Genomic DNA, 14930 nt, shown 5'->3' with positions numbered 1-14930 from the left:
CATGATCTACGTACCAAAAATCTGATTTAATTAAAAAGTATTTTAATTAATAAAACCAAAATTAAATCTTTTTATCAAAATAATATCTTTTAAAATATTTTATCCAAAAACCGAAAAAGATTTTATTTTCAATAAAGATAAAATATTTCCTTTAAAAATATTTTCCTTAAAATCAGAATTTTAAAAAACACAAAACAGATTCCTAAATTTTAGCCTTTAACAATTCAACTGACACATTATGACTGTTGCACCATATAATACTTGTCTAGTTTCTTTGATTTCGTTAGTTCCTTAACAGTGCCAGTTCATCAGTTCCTTACAAAGGAACTGATAAACACTATCTTATAATTTTAGTCAGTTCATCGTTTTAGACACATGTTTCCTATACTAGTTCCACTAACATAGTTCCATAGGAACAATAATTCCTTTATTTACAGGAACAACTCCATAGTTCCAATTCATTACCTTATGAAGATCTTTGTTTCTTACATAAGAAACCTAATTACACCCTTATGTAAAAAAGCTCTTCTTCTCTTGGAGTTCCAACACAGGAACTTCATTCTTCTCTTGGAGTTCCAATCAGAAACTTCACTTATTATCTTTATAAAGCACCATTGTTAATTCATGAACCTTGCACACATAAAACTTGTAAACCTTGTTAGTTATTACTTTAGTTTGTCATCAAAACCATATTGGCTCAACAGAAAGAAATGGTTAAGTAACAAATTTTCTCATTAGAATAAAAACTATCAAGAAGAAAGAAAAAAAACTTATACCCTAACTTAGAGCTTATTTAAGAGTCGATTCAACACAATAACTTAAAGCCAACTTAACCCATCCTAATCCAACCTCACATGTTTTGATGCTTGTGAGCGCCAATGCGCCACCCTAACCCCAAGGTGGCAAGGTCTTCAAAGCAAACCCTGGAACTCTGGAAGAGTCGAACCACTCAACCAAACTACCGAAGTACCAAACTTGCAATTACTTCTTCACCAATACAATTACACACCCTTCCAAGACCAACCAAATCTTCCGTAAACTATTAAGCACTACACTACACCTGAATGCTCTCATCTACCACTCATCATCTCCATTGTCTTCTCAAATTTCACCCTATTTCCCCTTCATCTCCCATGGCGCGTGCCATGACACGCGCACTCCCTCTTTCTCTGAAACCCACCTTCTCAAAGCCCCGTTTTCTCTCCTTTTCACCCACCCATATGAGAGTTAATCCTTCTTTTAAACCTTCACTAATTTCTGGGTTGTGGGTTGGTAATGAATTTGGAAATGGGGGTGATTTTAGGGTTTTGGGAGGTTTGGGGATGAGGGTTTGTTGTGGTGGTGGTGGTTTTGGAGGAGGAGAAAGAGGGTATAGAAAAGTCAGGAAGAAGTTTGTGAAAAGTAAAAGGAAAGTTAAGGACTTGGAGTTAAGTGTTAAGATTCTTATTGAGGAGGGTTTGCCTAATGACCCTGAAGTTTTGGTAATCTTCTTTTCCTATGTTTCTCTTATATTTTGTGAATGTATATTGATTGTAATTAGTTATTTAATCTTCGTGACGCCGAGGTTTGTTATTGACTTGTTTTTGTAATGGTGGTGATGATAATGGTAGTATAAAAACAGACATGGAGTAATGCTGAAAAACATAGTGACAATGTGAAATGTAAAAGGAAAGATTGGTATGTTTCTTAGGGGTTGTGCTTTTATTGACTAGTATAGATATAGTTATATGCTGGAGAAGGTTTTTAATTAATGATGTAAATGTAGTAGTATTATTTCTTTTTAATTGCTTGTTGGACATGTTGCTTTAAACTTGTGGGAATAGGTAGCTCCCACTTTTGACATGAAAGTAGTGAGTGGTAGTCCTTAGGATCCTAGTTGGTTCTTATGTTTTAGTAACATTGGTTACAATGGTTATCGTATTACTTACTTTGACCAAGCATTCTTTGTGGTTGTATTACCCCATGAGTTATGTTTCTATTCATATGAATACTGTTGGCCCGGTTATATATTGAGAATCATGTTTCTGCAATTACAAATATCCATCTTCCTAGTAGTACTAAATAAACAGTTTCATCTAGTTTAGTAATTTTGGTTTTACCAAAGTATAGATGCAATATCCACACCGACCTATTGGGTGCAACGTAGCTGATGGCGGAGGTGTCTAGTGTCAGAGCTCATAGTCCAGCCCCTATATAGTGGGAATTTCTGACTTAGACTTTGACAGGGCACCTCAATTGTTTATCATGTGTATAGATTAGTTGTTCTAATTTTATTGCTATATACCTTTAGAGCTTGCAGAACTAGAAGCTGTGTATCTAAAAATTATTTTGCTACTTGACATACCTATTTGGAAAAATATAAAACCTATTCTTCATTATGCCACGTAGAGTCCTAGACTCATATTGTGAAATCCATACATGAGATTCAATACCAAGAATAGGCATCTTAAATCATAGGCTGTTATCCGCACAACTAAGTGTAAGACCTGCTATATTAAAAGTAGGCATATCGATATATTGATAGGTAGGCTGCTATTCACACAACTAAGTATAAGATATTGTATGGCAAGAGTAGGCACTTTGAACTTGAACATTATACTGTCTCCAGTTTGCTTGCATGGTGTTCTCTCTATATTGGGGACTGCTCGGGATTACTATATGAAATTTGGGAGAAATTCACCGTATCTGATTGGAGTTTTAAGGAAGGGATGACGTTGAGGCTTGAGCCCCTCATGTAAAAGCCTATTGCTGGATCCCAAATTTGGCACACCAAGTTTACAGGGTCAAAGGAGGTCATGTGGTGACTACTTCTAACTTTGATATAAGTATATAACATGACCAGTATCAATTGAGAATCTGTTCTTTAGCATAATAATTATTGCGGTTCAGGTTTGATGTTGCATCCCTAATGATTTCCATAGCCCAAGTCTGGGTGGTGTAAGCAAATGCACTTGATTGACTAACTTACATGATTGTGGGGGAATTGCTCACTCATATGAGAGTATGTGTGGGCTCACTATATAAAGCGACCATGAGGCCAGAGTATGATGGGGCCAACTTGTTTCCCAAGACCATCATTGTTTCTCTTAAATGTTAGGTTCAATATCTAGTTCACCTAATTGTTTTGAAGTAAATTGTAGATTGTCTTAACAAGTTTGGACCAAGTAGGGGATTGTTGGAGATGTTGCTTTAGAATTGTGGATGTTGTTAGTTCCCACATCATAGTGACGAAATGCTCACAAGTCCTCTAGATCCGGCTTAGTTTATGTTATAAGAACGTTGGTTAAAACGGTCAAGAGCTTTATTGAATTTCTTACTTTAGGTTACGTATTGAGTACCATCTTATCAGTTACAAATGTTCAACAGCCTACTATTTCTTAATGAACGGATTCATCTTTTTGCCCATATAAAAAGAGGCTCATACCTCTTTTATAAATGAGCTGTGAGGCCCCAACCCAGATTAAATAGAATAAATTGAGTATGTCAAATATGAGAAGCTCTTACAGAAGTTCAACGAATTGAAATATGGTAGCAATGACTTCAACAAACTATTTCTTCTTATTTAGTTACAACTTCTTGCTCGATTTGAGACAAGGCTTTAAATGAAGAATTACTACTGGTCAGGCTTGTTATCGCACATTATGCATCCATTTAAGAGGTCGAAAAGGAAGTCCATTAATGAATGTTAATATGCATTTCTAATTGCATACCTCCAGAAGGTGCAAGTTAGAGAGCCTTTTCCTACATCAAAACCCTTTATCAAACACTGGACAAGTGAAACACTTTCTCAAAGAATGAAAGATCTGCGTGATTAATAGGGAGTTGGTCTACTAATGGTATTTTCGTCCTCAATTTCATGTGACTTAGAGGAGCAGATGGTTGTGAGGAACAACATCAATAGAAAAATTATGCAAGCTGAGGAAGTGGAAAATGTGGTAGAAAACAAGGAGGAGGTGTCTGCGCAAAAAAAAATATATTAAGAAAATGCTGCATAAAATGAAATTTACAGAATTAGAGCTGACAAAATGATCAAGAGGAGGTTCATGTTTATCATGGTTGATGCTTTTCTGTTTTGTTGGCTGTTTCTCCTAATAATAATTTCATTTTGCAGAGCATAGCTGAAATGCTCCGACTAAATGCTCCAATGGCAATGAAGTTGGCATTTGACGGACTGAAGAATCCAGAGCATAAAACTAGAGATACAACAATAAATGATGTTGCTTGTTTTGAAACGATTGAATTATCATTACTTCTATGTAATGATGAGTTTATTCGAAAACTTAACAAAGAATGGAGGGATGAAGACCATGCAACTGATGTTTTGTCGATGTCCCAACATATTCCAGAACTTAAGTTACCAATTGTAAGTGATGAAAATCTAGCTCTTGGTGTAACATTGTTATGGGAAAAAGAGCTGACTAATATCTTCTTTACAGCTTATGTTAGGTGATATTGTTATCTCTATCGAAACAGCTGCTAGACAAGCAGAAGAACGTGGCCATACGCTACTTGATGAGATACGCATTCTTCTGGTTGGTTCCACTTCTAGTGTTCTCTCCATGATTTCAGCTGTGATTCTTTTGCTTTATTAGTGTTGTATTCTGAACATGTTCATGCTTGATAAAGTTTCCGGCTTCTTAATTTCTTCATATTATATGTAATGGAATCATATTGAAAATGTTAATGAGCAATAGCTATCTCGAATCTGCCAGATATTTTGACCTGTTACTCTGTTGGTTAATTCATATAGGAATTTCTAGTACGCTTTATGGATCTCCCCTCCGTTGTTCAGTGTACTGCATATTTCTTCAATTATGATTTTAACTGGGACAGTTTCCAGGTTCATGGCCTACTTCATCTTTTGGGTTTTGATCATGAGCTAAGTGAAGAAGCTGAGGCAGAAATGGAAAAGGAGGAAGAGTTACTTCTGAATAATCTTGGCTGGCAAGGAAAAGGGTTAATTAGAAGTGCATGTGATGCAGTAAATGATGGGAGTCTGCATGTTAAAGATCCTGATGGTAATTCTAATCTATTGCTATCCTTTCTCTAAAAATTATGTATACATCACTCTGCATGAATGCGTGCCTTGTTCATATATGATTTTTTTTGTACTAGTCTGCAGTGATGAGAATCTTACACGCTGATTGCTAAAAGACAGGAAGAAAGAAGGCAGTCTTCGATTCTACAGGCCGAAGTTCAAATATATCTTCTGTGACATGGATGGTGAGATTTAAATTGAGAGTCTACATGTTAAATCTCTTTCTTAGTTGGACATGGCTTATATTTTTTCCTTCAATTTCTGATGTAAGGTACTTTGCTGAATAGCAAGAGTCAGATTTCTTCAGCAAATGCAAATGCTCTAAGAGAGGCATTGTCAAGGGGTGTCCAAGTGGTCATTGCCACAGGAAAAGTGAGAATACTTGTCTGCTTATTTCATTCCTCTTCTCCCCTCCTCTTGGGGTTTGGGGTGGTGGTTCTCTCCATCATGCCATCTTTAGGCTTTTATTCAGTAACTAGTTTCTTATAATTGCATGTCTACAATAAGATTATGGAGTTCTTGTGATAATTGTTACAAAATATTAGAAGTATAATAAATAGTTAAGGTGGAACCTATAATTTGGAGGAGCGTATGCTTGCCAATCTTCAGCTTTTAATATGTTGTTGACGTTTGAAATCTCTTTGCACTGAGGGAAATTTTGTTTTAAAATAGGTGTTGCTACTTATTTATCTTGTTAGTATGAGCAAAACTCAATCCCTGTAACTGATGGAGCAATGCAGATTCAATGTTTGAGATGAATTCACATTTAAGCAAGTACGATCTTTAAGCCATTCAACATGCTGACTGCATCTGGCTTGCTAAGCATTGCAACATTTATTTCTGACTGAGTACTTCACATTTCTCTTCTACTATTCTAAATGGCTTTTCTTGTATACAATGTGTTTTAATGATGACATGTGATTTTATGCTTGTAGGCTCGTCCTGGTGCCATAAATGTATTGAAGACCGTTGATTTGGTTGGAAGGGATGGTGTTGTCTCTGAATCATCACCTGGTGTTTTCTTACAGGTATTCCTCAGAACTTGTCTTGATTTTATAGTGCTCCTTCAGTGCCTCTTTTTCTTATTTTTTTGTGAAAGTAATTGCCAATTTTGTCATTACTGCACATCGACCTGTTTCAGTTCCAGGATATAAGAATCACGGACGATATGAATAGAATGAGCTTCCATTTTCTCTTGTATCTCCAGATTTTTCCATACAGTATAATGATATGTGCAGTATTTCTCATTTCTATACCAAGAATATATTAATGACTCTGATGATTACAATTGCTCAGCACACCTTTTTTAGCTCTGCTCAGGTGGTGCAAACAATGAGAGGTTGGATATTGGGCTAGGAGTTGATTCTGAATAGCATTTTTCTTTTATCATTTAATGAGTAATCAAATAGGCCCATCGAATCTATCATTGTACTAGTTGCCTCTTTGCTATCCAATTTCAACCGCGTTCATCCTCATATGCACCTGTGAACGATATATAGTCTTTTTGCATCTTTTTCATCATGGAGTTAATGGTGATGTTAAAGTACAAACTAATCTTAACTATCATTACAACTTAATTAATTCTTTAGCTACAGAACTTCTTTACTTATCAGTAATCACACTCACTTATCATTTAGAGAGGGATATTAGGAGTTTGTGTTTTAAATTTAGGCTCACCTGTACAAATAAGTCAGAATTTTTGTTGTTGCTGACACCGGTGTAACTTCATAAGTTTGTTATCCTTAACCACAGGGGTTGCTTGTTTACGGAATACAAGGCCGGGAAATATTCAGGAGGAGTTTGGACCCAAATGTTTGCAGAGAGGTATGGGGTATCTTTTTTGAAGGTTCCATATAGATTATGTTATAACTGTTGAAAGAATTTGCAAATAATGAAATATGATATTTTATTTTTTCAAATTGCAGGCCTTCGCCTATTCTCAGGAGCACCATATCCCACTTGTTGCATTCTGTGGCGATCGCTGCTTAACATTGTTTGATCACCCTCTCGTAGACTCGCTCCATGATATATATCATGAGCCTAAGGTATGTGAGTATGTGACAATGCTGTACCGCTATCACAACCCCCCCCCCCCCCAACCCAAATAAAAAAAAAAACAATAAAAAGGAAAAGCAATTGTATAAAGAAAACATTTGTTAGTGTAGCTAGTATTTTTGTTGATAATATGTAAATGGAATTTTTGCAGGCAGAAACTATTCCATCAGTTGGGCAACTATTGGCTGCAGCTGAAGTACAGGTACGACACTTGAGCTTACATATAAAAGATATTTAATAGTATCTATTAAAGATCTGCATTAAAATGGCCTCCTCAGAATCCTTGTTAGGATTAACCAAACAAGAAAATCTTCGCAATGAATCTGGTGTAAATAATGTGACAGGTTTATCTGTCTATAACTGTATATGCACGTGGCAGTAGTGGGGCTATAGGTGGTTTTATGCCTTGGGATGATGCGAAAGAAGCAACGTTATATAAAGGTACATTTAGGCATCAGGGTAACTTAAACAAAACAGTCTTTTGAAATAGAAAAATGATACACGGATCACGTTCATATTTGGGGAAGTCTGAAAGAAGTATTGACCTTTCCTGAAATACAATAGTTCATAACTGGAGTTACCTAAGATTCCTACTTAAATTAGGTGTGTCAGAGAGTGGCAATGGCTCAACTACTATAAAGGGTCTTTCAGTAAAATCATGTTATGTTCTTAACCATAGGTGGCCGGGATAATGTTGCAAATATTGATGAATGATGGAGTATGATATATAGCAGTCATGTGGTGTATGATATTCTAGTTTCAATAGTAGAGCTAACAATTGTCCTTTTCTAACCCATGAAATTGACACAATGTTCGTCATGATTACTATAACTAGATCTATGGGAAAGCCAATTTTTTCCGTCTGTATTTTGAATTATAGTCTCACTTTTGGAGTTTGAGTATGAGACATGAACCTAGGCTATCTGCATGTGACTTGCTCAACTCCCTTCAATGCTCCACACTTCTCGAACTAAGACGTAGGTGGAGATATATGCATTCGTCCCTCAAAAGGCTCAAAATATTTTCTTTTTTGGGCTGACATATTCAACTCCAAGAAAAGACCCACAGAATGGAGCACAATTGCTGAAATTCTTCTCGATTGGGCATGATGAGAAGCCAGCATTGGTTATCCTGTGAAAAAAAGTTGGTAGACTCGCTACTACTGTATTGGAATGTTAGTCTTACTTGACTAGCACCCCTTCTCCCCAGGAAAATAAGAAGCTAAGTGGATTTTGGCTTGGAATTATCAGAGATCTGAATGAGCCTTGTATATCATTTGTTGCTGCAGTGGAATACAAGTCTGGCATTTAATAGTAGTCTTTTGAATGCAACTTAACCTAGCTTAGAAGAAATTTCCTTCGATTTCCTTTTCTTATACACACGCAGTATAGGTTTTGACCTGTTTCGCTTCTGCAGAAACTGGTTTTCTTAGACACTGCTGAGAGAGTGACAACCTCTTTAAGGCCGTATTGGTCAGAAGCATCTGGAGATCATGCTAGTGTTGTACAAACTGTTCCAGACATGCTCGAACTTGTTCCCGATGGGACTTCAAAAGGAAATGGTGTAAAATTGTTGCTTGATCATTTGGGAGTTACTTCAAATGAGGTTCGTCATCATCTGTCCCTTCTAGTTTGTACTATACCATCTTTATATAAGTTCCTGAGGGACCTATAATATGACTATTTGAGTCGTCCAATTTTTTTTCTTATTAACTTAGATGCCTCTTATTATTTCAATAGATTATGGCGATTGGTGACGGGGAAAACGACATTGAAATGCTCGAGTTAGCTAATTTTGGAATCGCTCTTAGTAATGGATCAGAGAAGACAAAAGATGTTGCTGATGTGATCGGTCTAAGCAACGATGAAGACGGAGTGGCTGATGCCATCTATCGATATGCATTTTGAGACCTGAGCTTCTTGATCAATTTGAGAGGATGTGCAGCCATTTTCTGATGATGCACAATGTAGCCATTTTTCAATTTTCTCTCCTAATTAATATTTATCGCATTCATTCCTGATTCCAACAAGCAATAATCCATTAAATTTACCTGCTAGTTTAAAGCAGCAATATATAGTTTCATAATCAAGTTACCAAAATTTTGTAATGTCTCAATTGATTTCATTCTGTTAACATTTTTATGTGTTCTGAGAATGAAAGGCAATATGTTTTCCCCAATGAAAGTTATCTGGCAGAGTTGCTCTTTGCATTGTACCTGAAAGTTGAAACACGTTCTCTCAACCATAAATGTCTGCTAGATGTTCTTCACGGAATTTCAATTATTGCCGTTTCTTTTTAGTTGCTACATTGTGTTATGCACAAGAGTTTAGACAACATCACGTTCAGGCTTTTCGGATAGTACTTTTTGACTCTATGTAAAATGACGGAAAAAAGTGAAAAATTAGTATTTTTTGTTGGAAAAAGAGAAAAACAATTATAATAATATTATTTTTGGTGAGCCAAGTAGGCAAATATCCTAAATAAGGTAAGTTTAAATAATATAGCAATTAAAAAAAATCAACCACTTCAGAGAAATATAGCAATTAAAAAAAGGGAGTCAGTACTACTTTGGTAAGACCAATTTTAGGCTTGAAAACCAAGATCCAGCTCGGGTAAATATGACCAACTAGGGTGCAAGTTACAAGTGTCATAACTGGACCAGAATCAGACTCTCATCAATCTCTAAAGAAAGGTAATTAGGATAGCAATGCACCTAAATTGTAGCATTCACAAAATTTCAAAAAGTTCCAGGAAGAATTACATTGAAATTACATCATGTCTTGAGTGATCATGATTTGCGTGTACATGCTTCTGATTGTCAAAATAAATTACAATTACAGTGGCCATCCCAGCAAAAATAGAAGGCATTGCAAAAAAGCCTAAGGGATACTTGGATAGTATCAAAAGACTATTCTATTTCTTATTCAACTTAAACTTTACAACAAATCGGGAATTGGAATCCCAAAATTGTTCATCACCATAAATATCTGGCTTGATGGTAGTGTGCCATCATAACATCACAAGCATGTTGATCAGATCACTTCATGCAAGAATTTTTGCACATACAGCATCTGATTCAATCTTGTAACTCAAGCTCTTTTACTATATTCTGCATTTCTTCGTGCACACTCCAGTATAGTTTTATCAGCAGTAATGAAGTACGCAGCAATGGATGCTGCACAAAACAATTTTGTCATCACATGTTGTGCCATAGTGCATAAGCAGATATAACTATATAGTACGAGGAATTGCATCAATCCTTTAGGTTATGGTGCTAGATTAATAATATAGATTTCCCTAACAGAAGCTCACAAATGCTAATGAAGTCACTGTGAAGTGTTTAATTTAAAGGGACTAAGAAATCTACTAAAAGTCTAAAGCGGTGGACTAGATTGCATTTCAAAACTGAACAGACCATAAATAAATTTTTTCAAATGTCAAGATATATGAGAGATAAAGCAAAAGACCTTTGAGCAATTAATTAACATGATATAGGTATTACCTCCAGAAATGATGAGAGCTTGAGCAGTATAGTTAAGGTTGGACTTCGCCCATGGAATGACACGGCAACCAACTAGCTGCAGTATTGGAATAGAGACAATATTAGCCTGTAGTCTCGCCAAAAGAAGATTAGCAGAAACAAATATCCACAAGTATCTATATGTATCGCCATTTTGAGCTGTGAGGTATCCAGTATCCATTGCCCAAGTACCAATGCTCATACGGATGTGTTGGATAATGTTCATCAAGTGGACCTCTATTTAGAAAAGATAAACATGCCATGCAGATTTCAGGTCCAATTGTGACATAACCAAAACAATTTGTGCTTCATAAGTCATAACCAGTTGAGAAAATTCATTTTAACAAATCAAGAGCATTCAGCTATGAAACTAGCTTTTTAACCAGGCCTGAGATCTTCTCTGTCCAGAAATTACTATTTTGGAACTTCTTTAGAAATATTAATGTTACATCTATAATTGTGACAGAGTGAAAATGTGACTACTATCCTTGTCCAAAAAAAAGAAAAGAAAATGTGTATCATTTCTGGATGGAATTAAATTCTGCTAGCAAATCTATCGAAGATTGCGAACTAAAAGAAGTATTTCCTATTATTATTAAAAGGAAAGAGGTAAGTAAATATGATTGTCAATCATGGCCATTTACCCCAGTTCTCATAATCACGATTAACCGACAGAATGAGAATGCATTTTGATACAAAGGCTTCAGTGATTTATCATAGACTTTGCAATTGCTTTCAAGAGAAGACTTCCCATTAAGAGTCGACTCCTTTTATCACTTTATTATCAATACAATTTCTTCATGTATACTTCATTCTGAGCGCAGTTGGTAAATGGACAATATGGAAGGACCAAAATACCCTCTACAATATCAGAAAGTTCTCACCCTGTCGGCCTGTCCTTTCCTCTCTTCCCCTTCCCTATCCGATCTCTCTGGTATCTGGGCAGACTATTTGAAAACCTTCATCAATTTCTTTATAGGTTAGAAAAGCTGCATATTCAGTTATCATCTTCATTCTCTTTTCAGTAACCAGCCATGGAATGAAGGGGGGGGGGGGAGTATGCAGACACAAAAACAAGTTGGCTTATTCAAACCCCTCAACTCAAAAGCCTCATATCTTCCACCTCACTGCTGAAATATTGTTCCACCAGCCAGTGAGTGCATCTGATTAGCCACCACCACCATGGGGCTATGTCATCAATAACTATAGCACCACCAAAGCCTTTTTCTAAGTTCTAAATATCTCTTATGGAATTTCCACTAGACTTGTACATATCTGGGGAATAAGAAGAAGAATAGCAGGTGGTGGTTTGATATTCTTTGCTGGTTGAGGTTGTGGGTCAAGGAGTCTTTTTTTATATATTTTTTTTCAATCCTTTTGCATCTTAAAGTTTTTATACCTTATCTATTTTGCAGTTGGCAATGATTTAATGCATTTAGCAACTCCATATTTAGAAGGGACTTGCATGAAAGTAGAATTCGAACTCAAGCCCTAGTACAACCTCACAGAAGTTCACAAGCTACAGTAACTAGCATCTTTAACTCATGAGCATGTTTTTTTACTGGCTAGTACAACTTGATGTCAGATTCTCTAGCCAAAGTTGCAAAAAATTAACAATAGATGATTTCTGAAGCGCAGCCTAATTTATTCTTTGTTTAATGGTTATCACATTTCCCCTTGAATTACTACTGGTGGTGCAGTAACACCAAGAATTCGGTCTCCAGCAAACTAAATGGATGAAAAGACTCAAGTAAATGCAACAGTTGAACTGCTTTGCGCGGAGTCAGGATTCTTGCTGTTTAAGTTTCTGGGTGAAAACTGAAAAACAAAAATGGAATAGCTATTACCCTACTACCTATTCTATAGAAAACAATTCTCCATCTTATATTTCAATGCTCATTTCACATACATCCTCCAACGAGACATGATCTTAGGTTGGTTAACAAGACTGCAAAGACAAGATTTCTCACAATTATTCAACAATCACACCATTCAATAAATATGTCATCCAACTAGTCCTGAATTATAAGCTAAAAAATCCCCCCCCCCCCCAAACACCATTCCAGCGCATTATCACAAGAATCACTAAGGGCAACTATACTCATGATCCGACTTGGATAATAAGTATGGCCAAAGAGAGGAATACTTATAAAATACGGAACTCATATCAGTATCACAACTAGTGGTTTGTACAGGCATGAGACAATTTTATCCTCAAAAATCTCTTTAGGTTTCATAGCACTCCATCATGGCTTCCCTCCTGCAAAAATTGTTGCAATGTTTCTCGATTTTCAAGTACACTCACACACTTAATAGTATCCTGGGAAGAAATGTTTCCCCAAGTTTGAAAAAATTATATTCTTAGCTAAAGTATTGCTACATTTTCTTCCATATTCCTGACATTTCTCTTTCTCTTCTCCCATACATCCTCTCCCCTCCATTATCCACCTTCATTTCTCCCTAAATTTTCTTGTGTAAGAAACCAAACAAAGGAAAACTAATATAAAATCGACCTTTCCCTTTCCATCCAACCAAACACAACCCACAACCTTTACTCCCATAGAAACCAAATACATAAACGCCCCTTTACTCCCTCCGTTTCTTTATAATCTACACACTTTCCTTTTTAGTCCGTTTCTTTTTAATCTACACACCGTTGCTTTTTCTATTTTTGGTAACATATCACATCTACTTCCTCCTCCTTTTCCATACGTATCATTTACTTTTTAATATTTTAACCCACTCTTTTGTTTCCTCTCACTTCTCAGTTTCTCTCCACCTTTTCCGTTTCTCTCTCATACTTTTGTACTTCATCCTTGCTTCTCCCCAAATGAAGTGAGTAAATTAAAATGAAACAGAGGCAGTACTAAATAGCGATAATGGCAATGAATTCAAAAACTTGAGAGTTTCACCATCTTACTAATTCTTAATAATAACAAAAAGAATGATTATGAAATTGAACACACATACAGTGGGAACAGCGGTAACAACACCAGCAATTGCTGCCGCTTTAGCTCCTGCTATAGCTCCCTCTATCAAAATTGCACAAAACATTAACACTAACATTTTCATCCAAATATTTTAGCACAACAAAACTCATATTGAAGAAAACCTAAACATCAACATAAGTCAAAATCTTGAAAAAAAACATCCCCATTCTAGAAAAAAAGAATGCAATGAGATCGAATAATACCTCGAGTGCAATCATCACGAGATTTCTTGGCTTCAAGAGGAGCAGGAATCAAGAAAGATGACATCTTTGTACTGTTATTTTGATCTATAATTGAACTTAAAAATCCCATTTCTCTAATTTTCTCTCTTTTTTAACTTAGTTTTTGTTGTTGTAAAGTGCAAGAATGGGTGGTGTTAAATAATAATAATGTTAATTTTCTCTCTCTTTTGGAAGGAGCGACGGTGGTGGTGGAGAAAGTGAGTTGTATTTGTTCATCCTCTCTCCATGGCCAATTTCGGTGGGCTTGTATTACGGTATCACCAAACCATGTTCTAAGTAGGACTTTTTTTAAATAAAATAATAGATTGGTAAGATGATAAATTCTTTATAGATTACTATCTCGAGGCTTTATTAATTTATTCGTATTTCTTTTTGACATGTTTCTTGTGACCGAACCGGACGATCGTCAGGTATTAGAATTCCTTCGTTGCGCCTGATCGGGCGTCTTCAAACAGCAAATTCTGACTTACTTCGCCTCACTCGGCTGGCCTGGGCGGATTTCGCCCGATCGGGCCAGCAAGTGAGATTCTTTTGGCTCCTTTGCTTCTGATTTTTGGCTAAGTAAAACTCGCCCGACCAGCCCAGGTGGATTTCACCCGGTCGGGCGGTTACCAGGTTTTGAGTTTATGCTCGATTTTCAACACGTCATAACTTCCCGTCTCTTGTAGTGGTACCAAAGGGTAAGAAATGCACCAAAATATGCTTATGCCTACAATAATCAGTCTGAAAACACAAACACACTACAAGACACACATTAGTACTAAAAAGGGCTCCGAAGAGCGCAATTAACACCAATAATTCAGGAGGGACGGGGGTAAAATTCTATATAAAATAGACACATCAAACTCCCCCAAGCTAGACTTTTGCTTGTCCCTAAGCAAAACCTGTCTGAAAATCAAGAGTTCAAGGCATTAATAGTGGTTTCACCCCATCATAAATTTTTTGAGATGACGATAGATCGAATCCAACCACACCACAAATCATAATCGGTAAAGCTCGACAAAAAGTACCAATCAGGGATAAGACTACTAACTTTCCATCATACATAGATTCAATTTTAATATAATGGTTTTTTCACCAGGTAC

General features: G+C 36.2%; 2 protein-coding genes across 2 annotated transcripts; one reads left to right on the top strand and one right to left on the bottom strand.

The window, feature by feature from the left end:
- The first annotated feature begins 893 nt into the window (after positions 1-893).
- On the top strand, positions 894-9307 carry LOC104885860 (endoribonuclease YBEY, chloroplastic). The gene is made up of 12 exons (XM_048639760.2): positions 894-1481; positions 4112-4363; positions 4437-4532; positions 4841-5018; positions 5155-5223; positions 5310-5410; positions 5974-6066; positions 6791-6862; positions 6964-7083; positions 7245-7295; positions 8510-8698; positions 8833-9307. The coding sequence occupies exons 1-12, from the start codon at positions 1065-1067 to the stop codon at positions 8998-9000; spliced, it is 1806 nt and encodes a 601-aa protein (XP_048495717.1). The 5' UTR covers positions 894-1064; the 3' UTR covers positions 9001-9307.
- Positions 9308-9774: 467 nt separating this feature from the next.
- Positions 9775-14128, bottom strand: LOC104885868 (early nodulin-93). The gene is made up of 4 exons (XM_010670466.4): positions 13807-14128; positions 13584-13645; positions 10596-10671; positions 9775-10268 (listed from the first exon to the last, which is right to left on the bottom strand). The coding sequence occupies exons 1-4, from the start codon at positions 13913-13915 to the stop codon at positions 10183-10185; spliced, it is 333 nt and encodes a 110-aa protein (XP_010668768.1). The 5' UTR covers positions 13916-14128; the 3' UTR covers positions 9775-10182.
- Positions 14129-14930: the final 802 nt, after the last annotated feature.

The sequence above is a fragment of the Beta vulgaris genome, chromosome 2 (assembly GCF_026745355.1).
Source record: "Beta vulgaris subsp. vulgaris cultivar EL10 chromosome 2, EL10.2, whole genome shotgun sequence".
Lineage (NCBI taxonomy): Eukaryota > Viridiplantae > Streptophyta > Magnoliopsida > Caryophyllales > Amaranthaceae > Beta > Beta vulgaris.
The sequence above is the reverse complement of the archived record's forward strand: the minus strand, read 5'-3'. Positions and strand labels throughout refer to the sequence as shown.